Here is a 24,723-nt window from a genome sequence, read left to right on the forward strand (position 1 = left end):
TTGACATCAACCAACATAATTAGACTAAACTTATTAATAACAAGTTCACTTTAATTATGCTAATTAATATCAACAAGGTACTTTTAACTAAATAGAAAAAGTCAAACGTTTTGGCTTTTTCTATTTCAGCCAAAAAACAAACACCACCTAAGTCGACACCAAGTCGGATAAGTCTCCTCTAGATTCCAAGTACATGAAAGGGATGGGAAGACAACAAGGTATGTTCGGTAACCATTTTTAAAATTATTTTTTTTATTTTAAAAATCAAGAAATAAAAATATATTTACTTGACAACCAAAAAACAAAAACAAAAAAAAAACTATTTTTTTCTTAAAAATAAAAAATATGATATTTTATAGAAAAATATTTTAGTAATTTTTAATTCTTTTCACCATGCTATTTAAAAAAATAATTATATAAATATAAATAATGATTGAAAATAAAATTCAAAAATTATTTTTAAAAAAATATTTAAAAAGCATAGAAATAAGTTAAGAGTATTTTGACCATGTTTGATAATTGTTTTTAAAGGGTTTTATATTTTTCAAAAAAAAAAGGAAAGTTTGGCAACCAAAAAATTATTTTTTGTTCTTAACAAAAAAAAAAAAAATATATATATATATATATATATATATATATATATATATATATATATATATATATATAATGTTTTCAAAAAACATTCCTTAATTGTTTTTTATTGTTCTCCGAGAATTATTTCAAAAACTAATTATATAAATATGAAAAATAATTAAAAATAAAGTGTATGTTATTTTTAAAACATATTAAAATATATATATAAAACAAATTAATAACATTTCAAACTTCCTAACATATTTTTATTATACAAAACATTATAAAACAAGTTCAATTTTGTGTAAATAGTGATAGAGAAAGAAAAAACTCAAGTCTCACTAAATGTTTGATAGTGATTTTACGAAGTGTTTCCCATTTTTGTAATACTTGAAAAAAAAATAAAAATTCAAATATTAAAAAATTAAAAGCATTTCTTAAAATTACTATTAAACACTTCCTAAAAATTGTTTGTTATTTGGAATCAAAAACATGTTTTACAAATATTTGATTTTAAAAAGCATTTGGTAAAATTGTTTTGAAAACAGGTTCAAATATTGGAAAATACTTTAGGTGTCTTTTGCATTATACATAAATGTACAATACCTTTACGAAGAAAGATACCAAAATTGTTTCTCATATATGAGTTCCCAAATAAAGCTTTTTTCCTTACTTAAGAACCATTCTAAAGGAATGTTTGGTAAAACTTAATATTTATTATTTAATGACTTAAGTTGATTTTAAATTATATTATATTTAAATTATTGACTTAAAACTTGTTACTTAATTCTTACTTTAAATATTAAGATTATTTGATAAAATTAGCTTAAAATTTATTTTAAATCATCAAATTGACATATTCATCTTCATAAATTATAATTAGAGCAAAGAAGATCGAGTAACAATAAAAATCATAGAATAACAAAAAAGATTATAAAGGTAGTTAGAACATATGAGAATAAAAAAGTAAAATAAACATGTGGATTTAAAAATAAATTAATTATTTTCACTTATTATTTAAAATTATTTTTTATTTTAAGTCATATTATTAAGGTATTTTATCAAACAAACTTAATTTATTTGATAACTTAAATTAAATTATTAGGTCACTTTAAGTTACTAAGTAGGTTTACTAAACACCCACTTAATAACTATTTTTTTATATTCTTAAGAAAGCTTTAAAAGAAACATGGACAAAACCCTCTTTTCCCTCTCCCCTCTTTTTAGGCATAACACTAATGAATATCCAAGGAGCCCTCCATGGCAGAGCCCTTTGGACTCGTCATGGAGACCCCAATCTCGAGGTGCTGATCGCTCCCACCACAACCAACACCAAGTAATTCAAAGCATTCAACCAAAGGCAAGAATCGAACCCAAGACCCTATGCCTCTACCACACATCCAAGAATTCACCTTAACCAACTAGCACTCTGACAGGCAATAATAATAGTTGTATATTAGCACTGATTGAAGCTTCTTTGGGTTTATGTACAACAATGTTAAAAATTTATGCATCACAAGTTCATATACATTCCTAGGAATTTTTTACTTCAACAAAAAATTTCATATCTCCAAAAAAAGGTCACCAACTCGAAAATCATACACTTAAAAGATGAAATCAGAGACTTGGAACTTTGAGAAACCAAATTCATGATGTTTAACCATGAGTAAACCAAGAACATGAACAAACAGCTAAAAGAATGAAATATAAGGGTCACCAACTCGAAAATCATACACTTAAAAGATGAAATCAGAAAAATTAGAACTTTGAGAAACCAAATTCATGATGTTTATTCATGAGTAAGCCAAGAACATGAACAAACAGCTAAAAAAATGAAATATACTTGAAATCCTGCAAGGAGAGAAAGTTCACTTTCAACTTCCAGATCATGCAAATCACACAAATATCAAATAGTTTCTCGTGAAACAGTATAGGATTTAGGAGCTACTCAATATTTCAAATACAAACAACAAAACAGAACGAAGATTGTATCGTGAACCCAGTAACGTTCAAGAATTCATTATATGTGAAACCAAATGAAATTCAGGGATCCACAGTTCTATGCTTCCTGCCCCATGTTTTTTTCCCTCTTGAACCTGGCATATAAAAGTGTGGGAAAGATGCTTAAAAAGAACAGTTGATGGCCCAAGCAAAACCAGATATCAACCTTGTTTGAACTCAAATACCTTCACATTTCCCCTTCTTAGCTAATTTGACCACCTCAGTCTCAGTTTAAGCATTAGGTAATCAATGAAACTCAAGAAATTCAAGTTCAAATTCTACTATCTGAATCTGCCTTTTTTATTAGCTCACAGTTCAACTGGGAATACTGCATAATTCGCAATCAAGCATCTCAAAAAAGAGTAACAAAGATGCATACAAGCATATTTAAAACCAATTACAAAAAATTTGGCAGTCAGCAAGAGATTGCAAAACCTGCTTGCAAGAATAAGCACAATTTCAGCAAGTTTCAAATAGGTATAATACTCAACCACTAAAAACCTGATAAATATTGTATTTTTCAAGTTCCCTTTGTACCTGCTAGGATTCCTTCAAGGATGTAATTTTTCAGAAGACTAGTGTAGCTCCATGACTGGTCCATAGATTCTGTGACTGACTGTCTGCTGTTTGAATTATCCTCCCACAAAGTCAATTGTTGAGAACTCGACATTGCAAAATGAAACTGAACCAAACCACGAGCTGATCAAGATTCTCCTTGCAGAAAAAGAACTAGCAATTTGAACCAGAGAGAGAGCCCTCAAGAGATACAAAGGTCGTCTTGGAGGTTGGGGTTGAGGTTGGAAGAATTTCACCCGGTGAGGACATGAGCAAGATCCTTTTGTTTCATTCTGCTGCTTTCAGAAGCCATCTTTCAAACCAACAGTCGGCCCACTGAGAATTCTGCAAAGGTGAAACCTATCTACCAAAATAACTATGCAACAAAAAAAAATATCATATAGCAGGGATTACAGTTGGGTTTGAAGGTCTGAGATACAAGTCAGGTTATTCTCCAGGAAAATTAACTTTGTAGAACAGGAATTACAGTTGGGATTAAAGGACTCAACAGGAGTCACAAAAAAGGTAACAGTAGTACTAACACAAAGCCAGGTAAAGCAAATTCAACCATAATGGGGAAAACGAAAAGAGGTGAAAGGGAAGGAAAAAAAATCTAGGATGCAGGGCGAGGATTTCAAACCAGGGTGACTAGTGAGGATTTCAAACCAGGGTGCTTGTGACCAAAGATTCACTGGAAAGCCAGAGGCTGCCAATAGCTACTAAGGGAATGTTTGATGTAACATATATAAAATACTGGGAAAAAAAAGTTGCAGGAACCAGAAAGATGGACTTTGGAACAGATGAAATGTTCACATTGGGTTTCACCAAATGTGACAATGTATGCAGATTTATACAAAGCAGCAAAATGAGGTGCAGAGGAGTCAAGTCTGTCAACTGAGACGCACTTTTCAGAAGAACAGACTTGACTTAACATGAACTCTGTACATCTCCAACAATGGGAAATGAATTTACAGATAACTCTTGTTTTATACTCCAAAAGATTGTTGTAAGGAAGTAACCAGCTCAATTCTTGAGGAGTGATCATCCCTCTGTATCAATATTATCATCACCAGGAGGCATCTGTCTTGTCTCTGGCAGTGAAAGTCGCCTGGGCTTTGTGGAGCCTGCTTCAACAAGCCCATCTGATGACAAAGTTAATGCGGCACTTCCTGATGATGACCCCAACAATCGTCGAACAACTGGAGCATCAGCTGAAGATGATGCAGACAGATTGTATGCGAAGATTCCCATAGGGTGGTCAAACTTGCAACTTGGACCAAATTTGCAGATCCCATAACGAGAATAAAAAATGCACAAAGGTTCTCCCTGTTGAAAAATAAAAACCAGATCCATCAAATTTATAAATAACTAGACAAGGACTCTATATCAGAGCAACCAAAGTTGAAGTACATTTATGCATTATGGTAGCAGGTCCAAAACACATCAACTCAAAAACTTAACAGTATCAATCTTTCCTTGTGAAAGAGGAGAGGAAGTACTTAGCTACATGGTACTATTTACAGAAACCAAACTTGGGGACTTTTAAGCCTGAAAGATTCATAATCATGAAGGTTCTAGGTATACCCAACCCTGAAGAAGAAGAGTGTTTGTTTTAAACCAGAAAAACAGAACAACTTTAGAGCAATATGTACATTCTTCTGATCTTCTATATAGGTACTTCTTGGAATTTAATTAAATTTGAATTTCCTCCTTGATCACTAGTATGAATGAAATTTACTTAAAACTCTAAAACTCTTACTTAGACCAGTCTTGCTATTCATATAGAGTGGAGCATCCAGGGGGGGGTCCTGTTGGGTACTTCTTAACATTTAACTAAATTTGAATTTCCTCCTTTGTTTCTAGTATCAATGAAATCTATTTAAATTTCAAAACTCTTAGCTACAAATACTGGTCTTCAACGGTCAACACAGGGCTCGACTGGAGTTTGGTCTCCAGTTCTCTCCGTGTCAAAAAATGGAGAATGGCTTCCTCAGAATTGGAGTGGGGATTTTCCAACAAGTGCCTGGACCGGTTCCTTCAGCCCTTTTTCTATGTGTTGGTGTTTTATATGACTGACATAAACTTGACTTGCCATGTAATGAGTGCCATCTTCCTACCATAATAGTCTTTTGCGATTCTACGCATTGGAGCTGAATGAAAGTCTTTCCTTTGCCTTGCACACTATGCTCTTTGATCCTGTTTATAGTTAACATATTCCAACTGTTCCTTCACACCCAAAATTCAGAAGTCTAACTGAGCAGAGTAATAGATTGATGTTCAACACAATGATTGGTGAGTGCTTCCATTAAATCAAGAGTGTTAACAGTGCAGCAAAGTCTCTTATCTTTCCACAGAATCGAAACCAGACCAAGCCTGCTACCAATATGTTGAATTGGGACAGGAAACCATCAGAAGCCGGCCAACAAGCCTACCCCGGAGACTTGGAAAACCTCCAACTGAGACCTGTCAGACTGACTTCTGTACAGAAGTCTTTCCACCACCTCCAGCAAAAGCTCAAACAGTGGATTCCTTTGGTCTTTGACCAAGCACTACTAATGAAATTAGCCCTCCAGATAGAGCCCACCTAAAACTAAAAGATAAAAAACAAGGGAACAAAGCTATTTGAAGAGTGACTTGGTCTATTCTCTATCACCTGACTCAAGGGGGTATTTATATCTTAGTTGGTCTATTGAGTTACACGTTAGGGTTGGCCAGGGCACTTAATCCTAACAGTCCTGAGAAACGTTTTCCAATAACAACAATTGGATTCCCAAGAAGTAGGTTGCTATCCGATTCACTAGCTTACAGCCCATATTTTTATTTACTATGAAAATACTAAAAAATACTCCCTATGGAAATCCACATACATATATCAAAGAAATATCTATTCCACAATGAAGTCCCCCCAGTGCCAAACCCTCCTCCATCCTAATAAGATGATCTCTATTCCTTCCCCAAACCCCAAAGGCCCAACCATTTAAAGGGCCAAACACTACTCTCATAACCTATTAAGGAGACTAGTCTCCATAGAAGCTAACAATTGACGTTAACCCCTAATATGGCGCTCTTATCAATATCAGCCTTAAGACCTAAGATGAAATCAAAAACCTCGGACCAGAAAAAATAGTATCATTTACAGGGTATTGAGGGCATGTTTGGTAGCGGAAATGAAAATGGTTTTTCCAAAAATATTTTCATTTTCAAAAATGAAAACAATCAATGTGTTCCTCTCTGAATTGCTTCAATTGTTAAAAAGCTTGCATTTTTTGAATAAAAAAGATATTTTAATATTTTTTTAGCATGACTCTTTTTCAAGATATTTAGGAAATTCTAGAAACATGTTATCAAACATATTCTCCACGTTATTTACACTTTTGATATTTCCAAAAAATAGAAAACAAGTTTCATGTTTAAAACAAGAAAGCCCTAATCTTCTCACCCAACCTTAAAATCCTCCAATATCATGAAGCCTTATGCCATAAGTAGCATACTACTGAGGATGTTCACCATTGACGTAAAGAGAAAGGAAAAGAAAAGCTCTCTCATCTGAAGCCTCTGAAAGTCTATGTCCACCATCAGTAAACAGAAATCGATTTAGTCTCTTGCAAACCAGGTTTTCTTGCACCTTAGACCATGTGAAAGATGTGTTTCTATGGGGAGAGTCAACCAGACCACAATTGTTATCAGATGATCAAAATCCTCATGTTCCTAGTGATTCTTGAACCACCTAACTTCTCATTAAGATAAAAAAAATCTGCGATCAGAAAACCTAATGCAAAGATTTTATTTGTAGTACATTTAACAGGAAAATGTTCCACTTCAATTTTTTTGACAAATTCCATGGATCGAACACCAGTAGTTCATTCAGAGTGATACTATGAGTGATCATAAGATATAACCCTTATTTGCACTGATGACACAACAACAACAAAAATAATAACAATGATAACAATACTAACAAGAAGAATAATAATAGCACTCAAGAAGGTATTAGTTATAAACTATAGCTCAAGCAGATCACTGAAATAACCAAGGATGCAAAGCCCTGTAAGAGTTATCTAAACAGAAGGTCCTCAACTGGAAGAACTTCAGAAGCAAAACCCAAGAAACAGTAAAGACATTTGCCATATGCTACAATACCAATAACCAAAATGGAAAACAAAACTGAAAAGCAAAGAGGCAACTCACCGGACGTAAAGGGAGGCCTATGGGACTCAAAACACAATCCGGAGTAGGGATCAGTCTTTCTCTGGGATGATGGAACCTACAAACCGCACCAAACTTACAATCTCCAGTTTTCATGTAAAACTGGCATTCAGGCTGTCCAGGTCTCTCAGGAAATACATTCTCTCTCTGCAATGCATAAAATCCTATGGGAACAGAGCCAGACCGGTACGGAGAAAATGTCCCTTGAGATCCTGTATTTGGTTGTTCACTCTGCCGTGAAGTTCCATAAATCTGATTGTTTCCTCCTGTTTGCTGCTGGCTCTCTGAAGGTGAACCCAACTGACCCTGAAAAAATGACTTTCCATAAGTATGCTGGCACTTATCAAGGCTCCCTAACTTTCATTCAAGAGCAACTTATGGACATATAAACATGCATAGGTATCAAATATATAACCCTACTTGAAGAAAAATTTAAATGGGCCACTGGGAGCAGCTATAAACATAGATTATGGAACATATTTCCATTGAACCATATTTGCATCATCATTTCAAGTATAGAATCATGATTTCCAATTGTACTAAAATAAAAGTATTCATCTTCGGAGATCAAAAATCTCATAAAATATTCTTATCTGTCAAAAAGTTAAAGGTCAAGATATCAATACAATATTACAGGTTTTATCAGTGGCAATGTTTAAGTTAAATCCTTAATTCATGGATCTTAACTCAAGTGAAATTTGATAATTGAGGTTTTAATTTTTCTTTTAAATTTCTCACTTAAAAACTTTATACCTTTGCCAGCCTCTTTACAACTTTTAGACAGCATTTCAATGAGGATCAACCACCAAATGGAAGCAAATTCCCAAACTTAGACACTGGTATGCCACAAGTGGGAGCTTCAGAATTGGATTATTCAGAATAATTTGAATCCTGTATTTCAAAATCAAGTTGATGTTTACCCCCTAATTCAATTTTGAAAGCAGCCTCAGTCCCCAAAATAAGGGACAAGTAATAAATGGATATCCCAACCCAATTTTGGGCACAATAATCTATTCATTCTCTCTAGCAATACCATAACAACCTCCATCATAGCAAAAGCATCATCAGCACCTCATTGCCACTGCCACTGCTACCAAGACACCACCATCCCATCGCCCAAAAACTACCAGCACCTCACCACAACCACCATCACTAGCCCATCACCACAACAACCAGCATCACCCCACCACCACTTCCTCCTGAAACCCAATTAATAGAATTCCTGTTCCACCTCAGATATTCCATGGTTACACTGAATCATAAACAACCAAACAAGGCAGTATGTCATATTTTCTTTTCTTCTCAAAAAGCCCACAAATCTCCATTTAGTAACCATGAATCATAAACAACCAATACAAGGCAGAATATTATATTTTCTTATCTTCTCATAAAGCCTGCAAATCTCCATTTCAGTATAAATTCAGAGACTATTGCAAGCATCAGCAAATGTGAAGCTTGTCTGGCATCAGTTCTATGCAACCTAAACTCCAACAGAGAGTTCAAGAAAGTGAATGAAATCAAATTTTGAATTAAAATGAAAAAATAAAATAACTAGAAGACAAATGCACAATCATAAATGTGCAGTTGGTTCCAACTTCAAAAAATAATTAAATTTTAACTGACTTCTGATGGTGTTGGGAAGTAAATTCACAATTACATCAATCACCATCTTTTTTGTCAAGGCAAAGGAAGACATAATGTACTTCAGAAATATCCTAGACATTACTATTGAAGCGATTTCTTAAAGACATGAGTAGCACCTGTCTCTTGGAAAATAAAAAATCACAACTCCATGTGTAGAACAGAAGTATGTCTATTAGATACTAGACCTGGAGTAGAAGTAAATTTAACAGTCATTAAAGGCCATTACTCATTTTAGTCACTTCCAAAGACATTTTGAAGGAAAATCATCAAAAGAAGCCTGCCTCACCAATGGAAACAATTGGAATCAAAGCACTTCGATAAATAAAAGCTAATGGAAAAGCTTACACTATATGCATTCCAGCCTGGGACTGATACCACTCCCTGAGGTAGCATCAAAGGTGCATAACTTGAGGGAGCTTGCCAGCGTGGGCTGGGTATAAAAGATGCTCTTGACAAGGGCCAGTTTGTGATCCCTCCAGCATATGACTGCTGACCAGGAGTTGTTGGAGAAGGAACAGAAGGATAAACAGGAGAACCACGCAATGAAACCATCATACTAGATGGTTGAGGATGGTGAAATTTACATGTACTTCCAAACTTGCACTGTCCAGTTCTTAAATAATAAGCACAGTCAATCTCATCCTACACGAAAGAAAGAACAGGGAAAATCAGGATATAAAATTTCATCCCACCAAAGAAGCACAAACACTAAAATGCAGGAGCTTTGGCAATGTCAGGTGCATGATGTACACTTGGTATGGAACAAACATGGCAAGACACACACAGACAAAACCCTGCCTCAGAATTTTAAAATAAATCTTCTCATTTTGAACATGTGTAAGACATACACCTAATATCAGTCCATTACATGGAACATCAAAAAATCATTTATTTATTTTTCAAACACAAAGAGGGAACATTTCTGTGTAACTTTTGCATGAATATTTTCCCCCATCTCATCTCTTTTGAATCTTTATGTTCTGGTGTTTTCTATGGTGAATGAACAAGGATCAAAACATTGCAATTTTTAATTTTTATATTTGTCAGTTAATTTATCATGCTATGGCATCCCTCTCCATGCATAAATTATGAATTGAACCCATAACTAGTAACTGTACATTTGAAGCCAGAAGTTCATATAGATTAACCAAATATCATTCAAGTATAAATACGTTTCTGCATATATATAACCCCACCATGCCTTTCTTTTTCAGAACATTTTGTACCAGCGTGGATGCATAGTTCAAATCCATGTTTGATTTCTGTGTGCAGTATAGATAGCACCAAGGCAAAATATTCATATGCAATAATATGAACAAACCAAAAAAAAAAATGAAACAGAAGAAAGAAACTGATCAGAGTACCAAAATTTGGTGAATCCAAACTGGGGGAAATGAAAAGCCTAACATGGTTGGCACATTCAAATCAATTCCAGTAACATGAGTAAAGAGAAATAAAAAATCGAACCGGCCGCAGTGGATAGCCTAAAATATTTAAAGAAACTCTTCCAGCAATTCCAGCCTTGTCTCTAGGATGATGAAACTTGCATGTGGCTCCAAACTTGCAAGTTCCTGTCTTCAAGTAGTACTGGAGAACCATTCAAAGCAAATTTGTCAACTCTTCCAACTCAGAACATATTAAAAAAATGAGAAAATAGAGATCTTACACATGATATGAGGACATTAAAACTGAAACTTTTAACCAGTACCACAAGAAGACAGTGATACTCAATGTAAAACAAGCTTAATTCAACTTCTATATGGAAGATACTTAAAAATCAGCTAACCACATTTCTAGAAAAAACCAATCTCATTAGAAAACAATGAGAAGTCAATTTTTAATCATTTTCTAATCTGGGTGAAAAAATAAAAAATAAAGCATGAGTACATTGGAGTTTCAATCATCTAATCTATTCATGGTATAATTTCCTATGTGGAACACATGAAAACATAAGTCCACATTCTTCTATCATATTAGCATGTAGCGGACCAGATGCATGAGGAAAGGCAACAGGATGAAAACTCCTGGAAAGGGCTCTAAAAAGAAGGAAATCATTTAGCCCTTCTAAAATTCTTTGAGCCCAACTTTGTCAAATCATTTTAGTTGATTGAATATGAGGATAGAGAATGCTATCATGAAAGAGAAACAACAGCAGCCAGATGTTCCAGTCAAACTATTGTCCTCATCAATTGGGATGTGTACAGTATTCAACAAATTAGGTGTCCCATAAGCGAAAAACAGAAACAGAAACAAAAACAAAAATCCTCTAATCAAGATATCTAACTGTTCTAGATATAAATTTACGGGAACTCAAACTCACAAAAGTCAAATAAACTGAACCAACTAACCCAACAATCGGACCATTGTTTAAAACATTGATTAAAGGAGACATAATCATAATACCTATAAAAAAAAAAGGAGACAATCATAATGATGAGGATAAAATAAAAGAATAAGAATAATTAAAAGCATAGAAATTAAAGGTCAACTATTGGCCAATCATGTATTCTGAGTCCCCTCAGTGATGCAAGGCATGCACTGTAAGGTAGTCCAGGAAAATGCCGTAGACCCACGAAAAATCTAATTGTTCTCCATGGATTTATGAAACAAAAATGGATTTTTTTAACATTAGATGGACACCATACCCCTCTTTCCAAATTTACTCTATACTTGACCATGTCTACCTCTGCTATGTTGGAATAAAAAAGAGTTCTCTAGCAATTAGAGAACAGAGATGTTCCTGATTGGGTCTGTCCACATCAATAAGAACTTGAACATTCTTCATACAGGCATGAATTTCTGTTATGCTAAAAGATCAAATACAGTCTTTAACAAATCATGCGGTGTGACCAACCTTCATTTTTGGCACTTAATAATAAAAAGTTCAAAACATCAAATAGATTGCTCAACTTGCACCTCTTTTCCTTCAAAACCAGGTTTTTGCAGTTGAAAGGTGGTGTTAGATGGATACAATCAGTACAATTGTAGTAATTCCTGGGGGCTACTTCAACAAATGCACTAACTGAAGCATGGAAAAAGTATAAAAAGTAACTTATAAGTAACTTTGTTCATTCAACTTCAGGTCATCAAAAAGCACAAAAGCAAAAGAACAAAGATGAGGAATTGGAATACGGGACCCAGGACAAGTTCTTATCCCACATTTATCAATGGTTCTGAATGGACATTAGAGCCCTACTAGGTGCATTCTGCAGATGTCTGCTGCATGTTCCAATTTCTCATGAAAACTTGTTAGTACATTGTTTCATTTGCTTTGTTAATGTTTAAAATGTATTAATCCAGGTGATTCACACTTTGGTATAGTCATACCACTGCACAATTTCTCCTTTTTCACATTTACTTTAACACAAGTGCTCCAACAGACTCTGCAATTAACCATATCTCATTTTCATTTTCCTGTTCTCTGCAGGATTCAAGTATTGAAGGTGGTCTATATACTTTACAAGTTATATGTATCTATATTCATGGTTGAATTCAATGTTGAAGTTCTAACCAGATGATTCCTTTGCCCAAAAACAAGGGGGAAGTTATCCCTGCCTTCAACTTACAAAAGAACTCGGCCTATTGCCTAAACAGTTTCATTTTTGAGCTGGTACAAACTCTTCCTCCTCACCACTGCGCTACCTAAAAAAATCATAGGGATAATTTAAGGGAAAACTAAAGAGCCTTAAGAGCACCAGCAATTGGCACCCCCAATCATGCAGGGTCCATACATTTTGAACTATATTACCAAGAACCATATTACCAATAAAATCATAGTATTATGGGTTAAATTTTTTTGCCACATGGAACAAACATGCAGATCAAACAGTATCTAAATTTATTTCAAAAGAAGACTTTAAAAGTCTTCTGAAAATAACTCAGAGAAATATCAGCCTTCAGAATCATTTATTATAGTATAGGAAAGATTGTTAAGATATTACCACAACATCCAGCATCATTACTGCCCAGTTTTATTACAATTCTATACCAGAACAACTTGTTAACAACATTATTTATTAAACATATAATTGCTAACTAGAGATTCTAAATATAGACATCACAAAACCCAAACCCCTATCAGCTAAAATAAATATAATTTTACTTCAATGCATCCCAGTCAAATCAACAAATTATCCCAACAACTGCATAGCTCATATATAATCTAAGGTAAAAAATGGATGCAAAACAAATAGTACAAGTGATATATTTTAGGCAAATAGTAAATTTACAACTTCAAAAAGCACATACATGAAGAAGAAATACTGCCATTTATAAGGGAAAGAAAATAAAGAATAGGACACATGCCTGACATTCTGGCTGTCCCATTCTCTCCGGGAACTCTCCTTTCATCCTTGCAGTGGCAATAGCCTAGATTATCAATCAAGGTTAAGTTTAGAGGAAACATGAGCATGTATGTGTGTAAATGCACATGTGTACATACAGAAACATGCTGCTCTATTTGAATTAGTATCAAATAGTACTAGCATGAAACTTTGAAAAAAGGAGCATGAAAATGGACCTTTATGCATGTATGCAAGCTATATTCTCATGTAGTCAAATAAGCATATCGTTGTGTCTGGTTAAGTTATATGTGCAAAAATGTTGTGGATTTTCTATTAGTCCTATAAGAAACCAATAACAAGATTATAAAATGATTACGAACTAAACAGACCATACAATGGAAGTCCAAAAGATTCAGATAACTAAGAATGTAGTTCATCACCTACAGACATTTCTTGCATACTATTAATTCTGAGGTCATAAATTCATCCATTTTTTTACCAGTTTTCTATTGGGAGGATGATTAAACCGGCAAGTTATCCCAAATCTACATAATCCTGTCCTGATGTAGTAAGAACAGTCTGGTTCTCCCGGACGCTCGGGATAAGGTCCAGACTCCATTGTTTCACTCGATCTCAAGTTCATTTGCCACATTGCATCTGGAACAATGATAGGAAAGTAAGTCAGATCATCTTTTAAAAATACTTCCCGTATAACAAACTAAAGAGGAAGTAATTTCAGATAAATAATCTTTCAAAGCACTAGTCAAACATCAGCTTGAAGGGACTTGCAAAACAGCCTTCATTTCCTCGTCCACAGCCTCTTTTCCCACAATTTCCAAATTCATCTGTTTTATGGTAAATTCTTTGGGATATCACGAACCTTTATTCCAAATAAAGGTTCGGAAGTACAATCTTCCATTAAGAAAAATTTCCTTGGTTTTTCCATTTCCAAACATTAATCCACTTTTTCCTTCTTTTTTCCGTGTTTGTGTAAGCATTTTCTGTTCCTCATGTTTCATCCTTTCCATAAAAACAAACATGGCATAACTAAAAATTCAAAAAGTTAGGTTATTTTTAACTGAAAGAGCAACATCACATAGAGCAACTACAACATCTAAAGCTAAACACCGGTAACCAAACAATGAAGATAGCTTTTTCCCCCGAGAAATTGTTGTGAAAGAGAAATAATCCAAATATGATCAAGTACAAGTCGTTTAACGCAAAAAATTGAATCCAAACAAAATTCCACAAACACCATAACATATTCTACATACTGTGATCTCAATTTTTCCTTCTTGGGAAATTTCTTTCACAGAAACTTGAATTTCAGCTTTGATAATAGTAAAATTCATCTGTGTTTTGAAAAACAAAAAACCCGAAAAAGGAATTGTGAAGAAGCAAAGACAAAACAAACTCACATTTCCACTTTGATCAAACCAAATGTCACCCCATTTCCGGAAACAAATTTGAAAGAACAAAATTATCTCACACGATACATAAAAACAAACTTCATTTGTCAAAAAGAACCTTTTTCCTTAACGAGAATTGAGAAATGAGAATGCTAAATAAAAACAAAAGAGTCATTTCTGCGCACCCACAACCAAATTCTCACAAAAAAAAAAAAACCTTAGATTTTAGCTTTCATCAAACCAAATTTTATCTGCTTTTCAAAACAAATTGGACAAATAAAAACATAACACCAAATAAAAACTTCAATCATAAACAAAAATAAGAGATAAAAGAAGACATTTTTCATTCACAACAGTTGAAAAAAAAAACAAACAAAATCAGAAGAAACTCACATTTGATCTTTGATCAAACCAAATTGATGTATTTTGCAAACACAAACTTGAGAATTAAAATTTGCAACCAAAAACGAAAACAAACCTCCATTGCCAGGAGCCAAAACTCTTCTCCATCACAAAACTGGGAAAGAAAGAACAAAGAACAAAAACAACAAAAGTAGCATGTCTGCTTCGGACAAACCAAAATTCACCCAACAAATTAAGAAAAAAGAGGAATAAGAAGTCTGCTTTGATCAAAACAAATTTCACGTGCTTTCCAAACAAACTTCGAAAATCCAAAATTTAAATTTAAAAAAAAAAAAATCACTTCCCACGAAACAAAACAAACTTCAATTTTGGACAATGATTTACTTTCTAAATTGGAAACCCACAAGGAAAACAGCACAAACCCGCATTTCGGCTTCGATCAAACCAGACCCAGAACCAGAACTTCACTACACACAATTCCCACCAAGAAAAAAAAAAAGTGAAGATTTGAAATTGTAGCAACAAGAACCTTGATTGAGCGAGGGCGAGAGGGAGGATCCCTCGGTCACTTGCCCTCTAGGCATCGGAATTCCGGCATCGAATTCCATCCAGTTCCCATCACTTTTCAGCAGCCGGAATTCCCATTACCCAAAGGCAGAAAAAACCAAAACCAAACCCAGAACCAAAATCCAAACCCCCTCTTCTTCTTCTTTTTCTTCTGATTGGGTGTGATCACACCAATTTGAAAGGAGTTGAGGAGTTGATACGATTATACAAAAGGTCTGGGTTGGGCAACGGTGGCAGATTGATTGGGAAGCAGGGAGGGAGAGAGAGAAAGAGAGAGAGGGAGAGAGAGAGAGAAAATGAAGAATAGATGTTGAAATTGTAGAGAGAGAAAGGGGGTTCTTTCTCTCCTCTCCACAAACAAGGAGAGGAATAAAAACCAACCATTCACCAGACACCCTCTCCCCAACCCCAGTCCATCTGGTTTGCTTTTTTCACCCGCGTTTCTCCCAAATCCCACCCCCTTCTCCCCCACTCGCCCCCCTCCCCACTTCCCCACTACTCGCCTTCTCTGCTTCACATCTGTTGTCAATATTTTATTTATTTTTTGTTTTTTCTTTCCAAAGTTTATACTATTTACAAATTTCTCAATAATTTAAAATTTAATAAGTAACTTTTTTTTATTTAGTTTTTATTAATATTTATGATTAAATATTTAAAATTTGTAAATTAAAAATATTAAATACATAATATATTATTATTTTATAATATATTAAATATTTCTTTAATTCTTTTTTAACTACAATTTTATAATTTTTTAATCAAATTTATAAGAAAAATAAATTTATCATAATTGAAATGTTTACTCAAATTGTCATTGCTATGAACTCATCATATGAACTGCTACAAGAAAGATGACCAATTCGATCGAAAACCCTATAAACCGTTACAAGATAGTTCCACTTAAAAATAGCACATTCTTCGAGTGTATAACAATAAATTAGATAATATGTCTCAACTTATTATCAATAAATTAGATAGTATATTTTATGGTTTATTTTATTCCATATATAGTTTAATATTAGATATAATAAGAGATGGAATAATATCTCATTTATCAACTAAATATGGAATATAATATGTTTTCTATATATTATCATATCTTGTATTACATTTGACGAATCAAAAATAATCTTAAAATATTTTCAACTTTTCTAATTATTGCTTGGAACATTCTACAAGTTTTCAAATTTATTCTAAAAAATAAAAGAACGAACTTCACAGTACCATATTATGGAAATTTTTATAATTTTTAATTTTTAAAACTAACTCTTTTCTTGAAATCATAACATACTTTAAACATTTTATATTTTATAACACTAAGAGTCTGTTTCGCAGTAATTCTAAAAAGTGTTTCTAACCTTTGTAGTACTTGAAATTTTTTATTGTTCAAGTGTTAGAAATATTAAAAATATTTTTTAAAATTAGTGTCAAACGCACTATAAATTTTGATACTATTTTTTCATTTATAGGAGTATTTTTATCTTTTTTAATTAAAAGCCATTTTTTATTTTTAAAGTCTCTTATATTTTTATGCATTAAATTTTATCACATTAAATATTTTAAAATTTATAAATTATATATGTACAAGTATTGTGTAGTAGAAACATAATACTATCATAAATTAATAAATATTCATTTACCAAAAATTAATAATCTATTCATTTATCAATAAATTAATAATCTTATTAGGATAATAATTTCTCTTAGTCATAAGAGTATTATTTTATAAAAGTTTTACTATACCAATAAATGCTACCGTTTAAAATTGTTGTTATGAAAATCACTCCAAACAAGTTAATTTTATAATTTTATTATAAAATATGAAAAATATACTAAAATACGAAATGTTTGATATAATGCATAAATAAATTTAATTAAAATGAGAATAAAATGTTACTTATGACTTCCTTTTCATTAATACTTTTGAAGTGTAATAATTTTTTATAACATAAATAACATCATCTTATAAGAAAATCTTAATCTATGGTTACCCATAATTATAAAATAAATTAATAAAATAAGTAAGACTCTTAGGCGTATTTGGTAAAAATCAATACTTATTACTTAATAACTTAACTTTAATTTAAATTATTGACTTAAAACTCATTACTTAATTCTTACTTTAAGTATTAAGGTTGTTTGTTAAAATTAATTTAAAATTTTAATTTTAAATTATCAAATTAACATATTTATCCTAATAAATTATAATTAGGATAAAGGAGGTTGAGTAGTAAAAGAAATCGTTAAGTAGCAAAAGAAATCATGAAGGTAATTAGGGACAAACGGGAATAAAAATGTAAAATGAAGATACGCATTAAAGAATAAATTAATTATTTTTACTTATTGTTGGCAGATTAGAGAGTTGACCGTGTCTATCAACTCTTCTTATGTTCGAATGTGTTATCTCTTTGAACGAATGCAATATAAGGTTAAAGTATGCACATTTCTTGATAGCAATTGCTTTTAAAATGATTGGTAGCATTTGAAATCCTACACTTATTATTTAAAATTGTTTTTTCATTTTAAATTATATTATTAAGTTATTTTACCAAATATTCTTAATTTATTTAATGATTAAAATTAAGTCATTAAGTTTGTTTACTAAACATCCACTTAAAATGTGTTTGATTTATTTTCCATTATATAATATTTTTTATAAAATTATATGTGATTTATGTAATTTAAAAAAAAAAGTCAAAAGTGCACTAAAAATTTATCCATTTTTCATTATTTTGATAAAAAGTTGAAAAAAGAAAAAGGTGAGGAAGGAAGCTTGGTGAGTGAGCTCCTGTGGTTGACATTAATGTTGGTGTGGACAGGTGTGGCACTGCGGAGGCGAGTATGAGGAGTGTATACTCGCAGAAGTGTTTAGTGTGGGGTCGAACCGGGTACTAGAGGGTCGAACCGGTTCACTCGTCCACCTTTTACTATTTCCAGGCCGGTTTTTTTTCATTGTCTCACTAACTAATTTTCCTTTGTTTTATTTTTTTTTTTCTCTCTCACTCTCTCTCTCTTTTTTTTTTTTTTTTTAAGTGTCCAAATTAGGCAAGATGAAGTAAATACTTTTTTCTTAGAATCAATTTGATTATCTATCCAATTGGGAGCAACAAATTGGAAAATTTTTGCCCATTTTTAATTATAATTTTTTATGAAAATAAAATTTCTATGGTCAAATGTTTTTAATTATAAATTTTTTTTTTTTTTTTGACAATTTGCAAGTTATGGTTATTCAACTCATGCATATCACTGTTCCATCATATGTTCACCCGTGCTAAAAAATCTTATATATTGTCCTTCATAGAATTTAACTCATATCTTAATTTCAATAAAAATGATCATTCTCTTGGATCGATTACTAAAATTTGATTAATTATGATGATTACTTCACTAATGTGCTAAATCGATAGGTTTTTTTTTTAAAAAAAATATTTATAATTTTATACAACAAAGAACAAACTAAATCATTTTTTAAGTAGAATTTTTAGGGGATATAAAACACTTGTAACCTAATTTTGAATCGAGATTATGCAAATCTAACAAGATCGAGGAATAAATTAGATAATTATGCCCCTTATAGTCATATGTGTAAACATATCTAAATAGCTTTTATTTTATTAGAAATTATACTCATCTTTAATGAATTCTCGATAAATTTCATTTACATCTAGCATAAAGTAATAAATAAATAAACTTTGATTTATTTAGTATTTATTTATATAGATTTGGGTGTAAATGTATGTTACAAAGGTGAAATTATGAAAATATAGGCCAATATATTAAATATGTGCTAATGACATCCCTAAAACATAGGAACTAGAATGAATTTGGGATGGCCTAGAATCCAATTTCCCAAAAAATTCATGAATTAAAATGCCATGGAATTTTCCCAAATTTCATTAGAATTCATGGGTAACTCTTCTTGATAATAGTAGTTCATTTGATTGAAATATTAAGTACATGGCTTTATTCTTTAGGACAAAATTAAAGTTGCCATGGGCCCCCTCCACTTATAATTCTAAGGAATGAAATTGTACTTTTTGATGCTACTTTTTTTTTTTAATTCTTTTCAATTTATGGAATATTTATTCATTTTCACTTTTGATGAAAATGAAAGATAATAATAAATAATAACCATAATCCCCTCAATTTGAGTTGAGTAATTTTAATAAAACTTATTCTAACTTAAAATATTATTTATCGAAAAGTTCTTTATAGATTATTTAGAAATCGCTTCATTTTTTAAGATAATGAGAATAAAAATAAGAATAGAGGCAAATCACATTATTACGAAAAAAAAAAAGCATAATATAGATAAAACCGAGTTTATAAATGAGAAATTGAATTGATTGTTGGTTTTTGAATGAACTTTTTATTCCATATTATAGCATTTTAAAGATGGTATGTAATGTTAGAATTGTCTATGTGGCACATTTGAATATTAAAATAAAGAATGTAAATGAAAAGTCTATTTCATTTCCCATTTATTATTGTACTTAGATTACAACTAGAAATATAAATATGATAAATAAAAATTCATTTTTATGAAAATCAACAATTTTTTGTTCCTCTTTGTTCTTCTCTCGTGCTTTTTTTTTTTTTTATAACTTATCTCCATTTTCATTCTTATTCTCGTATGTCAGACACATTTTCATAATTTGAACTTGTATTTTTAATTAAAGTTAAAAGTATATATATATATATATATATAAAACAAACCATCCATGATAGGAGATAAACATAAAACAAACTTGAAAATTTACATAATTCTATCATAAGAGGTATATCATAAAATATAGATACATAAGGAGAAATATCTTACAATGGGATGAGAAGAAAGCTTGGAGCTTGAAAGACTTACATGTTGAGAGAGAAAGAAAAAAGAAGGGAGAGCATAAGCTTGGAAGAGAAAATGGAAAATTCATATATATATATATATAAAACTATAAAATTGGTGTCAATTTCTAAGAATATGGGAAGATTTTTTTTTTTTTTTAAGAAAAAAGAAAAACCTCAAAATTGATATGCATGTGAAAAATTTTCATCCACCTAGATATGTAATAAAGGCATTTCCAAAAAGATATGGAAGCACTATAAAAAGTGAGGAGTTTTACTTTGGACATGGTTGGTATCAAAATAGTTTAGGATCCAATAGTCTTTTGTCTTTTTAGAATGACACATTCAAAAGGGACCACTCAAATGTAAAACTTTTACTCCGTGATTCAACAAAAGATAAAATTATTAGTTTAAAAAACAATTGACTTGAGACATTTTTTCTTTCTCAATCCTTTTTTTTCCACTCAAAATTTCAAAACTTTGAAAATTTAGTTGAATTTCTTTTATTTCAATTTTCTTGATTAATGAGCTCATGGAAGTCATTGATAGTTAAATCATCATGACCCAAAAGGTGGTTTTAATTGTTAACCCATCAACCGATTCATATAAATGAAGAAATAAAGAGACAAAAAGTCATCTCTCCATATTCAACTATCTAGTCTATTGATTAATTTACGAGTTTGGATTCATTGATCAAGAAGTTACAAGTTCTTTTTTTTTTTTTAAAAAAAAAAAAGAATTTAATACGGGTTTTTGTTTTTATTTGATTAATTTTATTAAAAAAAATTATAACTTAAAAAAACTTAATTAAAGTCAAAAACAAAAAGAAAAAAAATAGTTGATTGAAGGGAAAATTAGCTACCGGCCAAGAGAGAAAAAAAAAAAAAAAAGAGAAAAATTTAAGTGTGTGGTTAGTGGGATGGTGGAGTGGGAAAGGGGGTAGGGAAAATCACAAGGATTGGGAGGGAACACAAAGACTCCATTGTAAGGAGGTTTTGAAGGCTTTGCACACATTGGTTTCCATTGGCCTTTGGCCTTTGGACTTTATTGCTTTGCTTGCTTCCTTTTAATTTCTCTTTATAAAGGAGAGGGTCCTTGGCTCTGCAAGTGGTTGATCCTTAATTTCTTATTTCTTGATGTTTCTCACATGCTTGCCAACTTTACTCCATTTGCTAGTTTTGGGATTTTATGGTTGTTGGACATATGCTCTCCTAACTTATTATTGATGATTGGTATTTGGTGATTCCAATTCCATTCCATGCCCTCCATTTTTTTATAATTATATAATATAATTAATAATAAAAATATCGTTTTAGTTTTGATTATAATATAATGTTAAAATTTTAAAACGCATTGGTTTCCTGTCTAATTTGTTGCTTCTCGACGTGCATGCCTTAATTTAGAAAGTTTGAATTTTTGATGTCATAGCATTAACTTAATAAAAGACTTTTTTAAATTAGAAAACATGTGTCGACAAACTTTTGATAAAAAATAGTTCTTTAGAATAAGTTTAAGGTATTTTTATTTGTTTTCTTATAAAATGTTTTGAGCGATAATTGAAAATATAAAGAATACGTTAGAAACTTTTATATTGCATATAAACATACAATATTTTTATAGAGAATAAGTGAGAAAACTATTTTTTATATTTGAGTACTTAACAAAATTTTCTTTCTAAAAATAATTGAGAACTATTTTCAAAACTCTTATTGAGAATTTTTTTTTTTTAAAAAATATATTCTAAAAATGGATTATTTTTCATTATAAATTTTAACTATTTTGAGCAACAATTATAAGGATTACAAATATTTTAGAAAAGTTTATAATGTTCATGAAAAATAAATTAAGAAAATTGTTTTTCATATTTCCGTTATAGCTTATAACTAAGAACTGTTTTTGGAATATATTATCAAATAGACACTTAATTCTTTTTGCAAGTGTTCAAAATAAGGATTAAAATAATTGATTTACCATTTATTGATGCACAAATTGATATGATATTGTCTTTCTTGAAAAAGTTCGAATGATTGGTGATCTTATATTAGCCTTGCAAGAATAGGTACAAGAAACTTAAATAATAATTAGAAATTATTGAGATTTAATAATAAAGCATATATGAAATTATGGTATAAATAATTTTGACCATGTTATAAAGGAATGAGACCTAGGCACAAAGTAAAAAAAAACCACATATAAGATGCAAAGTAATGAAATATCAACTATAAAACGACGAAAACAAGATGCACAAATGACATGTTTAATTGGTAATACCATAAGCAAACTCATATCCATCATTTCACCAAATGTTTTATCAAAATTCTAGTAAGTATTTAAAAATTCAATCAAATAAAGACTTCAATTTCCTATTTTCATTTAGGATAACAAAGCATATTAAGGAAATTGTGTTTAAAAAAATTGAAAATAATCGGGATATTAAATTACAGACTAGTAAAGATAATGACATATGAAATAGTAATGTTGCACAAAATTAAACATATTAATGCCTATAAGTACTTAAATTCAAATGAGTTTGATATACACAGAGTTGTATTATTTATTAGATTAAATTCTTTAGTTAGATTGATAATTTAATATAATATCAAAATCTTGATTTAGAAAAGGTTATTAATGCAAGGGGTTACAAGTTTATAACTTTCATAATATCAAATAAGATCGGTAAATAAATCTAAAAACTTTTTAGGGTTTTTCTATGGTACCAATTCGGTACCATATAGATGTTCAATAAAAAAATGACTGTGTGATAAAAAATGTTTCATTTATCTGTGTCATGATTAGATCTCATTGTTGTACCCAAATTTTGTATTAAGTGTCCTTCCTAATAGTACAAATTTTGTTTGATACCTTAAAATTTTCCAAACTTATCAATATAATATCAAATCAGAATGACAATCATTCAATACTTTATAAACTTTCTTATTAACATAATATAAAAAATTTGATTTAGGGATGATCATGAGTTAATCAATCAATAAATCTAAGTCTTGTTAGAAAAGTATCATCCTTTAATAAAATAGGTACCTTTTGTACTCCTCACACTTTAATAGACATGAGAGAAAAGTAAACCCTAAAAAGGGCTAAATGACACATCAAGCAAACAACCATTAAAATAAGTAAAGCTTTGCCAAAGAGAGATGTGAAGCAAGCAATAGGAAGTTTCCCCTTCTTTTCCTCTCTCTCTCTCTTTATTTTCAATTTTTAATATTTTTATTTATTTTTATTTTTTGGGTTGTTTCTTGGTCAAAGGCACCATAAGAGCACAACTTAGGCATAGTGGGGTGGACCTTTTTAGTGGCAATGACCCAAATACAAGACATGGTTTAAAGCAATTTCTATTATATTCCACCTTTAAAATAAAAAAAAACACATGTTGATTTTGAGTCATGGTGGTTGATGGGTCAACCATTAGTTGGATGGGTTCACTTCCATTTCCATGTATGAACTTGAATTTGAGTTGAGGCTTTGAGATGGATCCACTTTGAGCAATTGGGGAATTGTACATTTTCTCATTTTCAAATCATTTAGCAAATTCATATTGAATTAGTAATTCTTTTTATTAGATATTTTTAGATTTTATTTGTATCATGAAAAGTACTAAGAAAATATAGAAAATTTAATTAGAAAAGTATTGTTCCAAGGATGCTTGTTGTATCGCATAAAATAATATGCTAATGTGATATAATTATTCGTTCATATTTTGATATTTTATTGAAAATTAGTTGATGATAAAAATAAATAAAATGATAAGTTATTTCTTTTTTTGAAATAAAACTTTAGAATTTAAGTGAAACTTCAAAATTTATTACTCTAATTTAATTATTTTTAATTTGAATAACCTTTTTTTTTTAAAAAAAAAGAAAAACTTATTTTTAAGTTTGACATGATAAAATATAAATGTATGATTGTATGGATCAATCACAATAATAAGAATATATATATATATATATATATATATATATATATATGTTATTTTTGTAAAAATGGTAAGAATATTAAAAGAAAAAAAAGTTTAAAATTTAATGGGGTGTTTCATAAAACTTAATATTTATTATTTAATAACATAAATTGGCTTTAAGTTAAATTATATTTAAGTTATTGACTTAAAACTAATTACTTAAGTATTAAGATTGTTTGATAAAATTAATTTAAAACTTATTTTAAATCATCAAATTGACATATTTATCTTCATAAATTATAATTTGAGTGAAGAAGATTGAGTAGTAGAGGTCGTGGAGTAACAAAAAAAATCATAAAGATAATTAGGGTAAAAA

The 24,723-nt window shown here is 30.7% G+C and overlaps 1 protein-coding gene across 2 annotated transcripts; it reads right to left on the minus strand.

Annotated features, from left to right (window-relative positions):
• Positions 1–2,838: 2,838 nt before the first annotated feature.
• On the minus strand, positions 2,839–16,033 carry LOC100254791 (zinc finger CCCH domain-containing protein ZFN-like). Of its 2 annotated transcripts, XR_785694.3 has the most exons (8): positions 15,564–16,033; positions 13,762–13,919; positions 13,285–13,347; positions 10,447–10,566; positions 9,325–9,621; positions 7,318–7,641; positions 3,112–4,455; positions 2,839–3,009 (listed from the first exon to the last, which is right to left on the minus strand). XR_785694.3 is itself a non-coding variant. In XM_002278898.5 (7 exons), exons 1-7 carry the CDS (start codon positions 15,640–15,642, stop codon positions 4,171–4,173), a joined length of 1,326 nt encoding a protein of 441 aa, XP_002278934.2. In that variant the 5' UTR covers positions 15,643–16,033; the 3' UTR covers positions 2,839–4,170. The 2 variants fall into 2 exon arrangements, 1 of the variants encoding a protein (XP_002278934.2); XM_002278898.5 differs by having other exon boundaries at positions 2,839–4,455.
• Positions 16,034–24,723: the final 8,690 nt, after the last annotated feature.

This window comes from Vitis vinifera, chromosome 4 (assembly GCF_030704535.1).
Source record: "Vitis vinifera cultivar Pinot Noir 40024 chromosome 4, ASM3070453v1".
NCBI classification, from domain to species: domain Eukaryota; kingdom Viridiplantae; phylum Streptophyta; class Magnoliopsida; order Vitales; family Vitaceae; genus Vitis; species Vitis vinifera.

Excerpts from the sequence above, each read along its gene's own strand:
- LOC100254791 (XM_002278898.5), bottom strand. The coding sequence starts at position 15,642 with ATGGAATTCGATGCCGGAATTCCGATGCCTAGAGGGCAAGTGACCGAG. Across the intron at positions 13,348-13,761 it reads ATCCTCCCAATAGAAAACTG|GCTATTGCCACTGCAAGGAT; the intron begins GTAAAAAAATGG and ends TTGATAATCTAG. Across the intron at positions 9,622-10,446 it reads TAGGCTATCCACTGCGGCCG|GATGAGATTGACTGTGCTTA; the intron begins GTTCGATTTTTT and ends TCTTTCGTGTAG.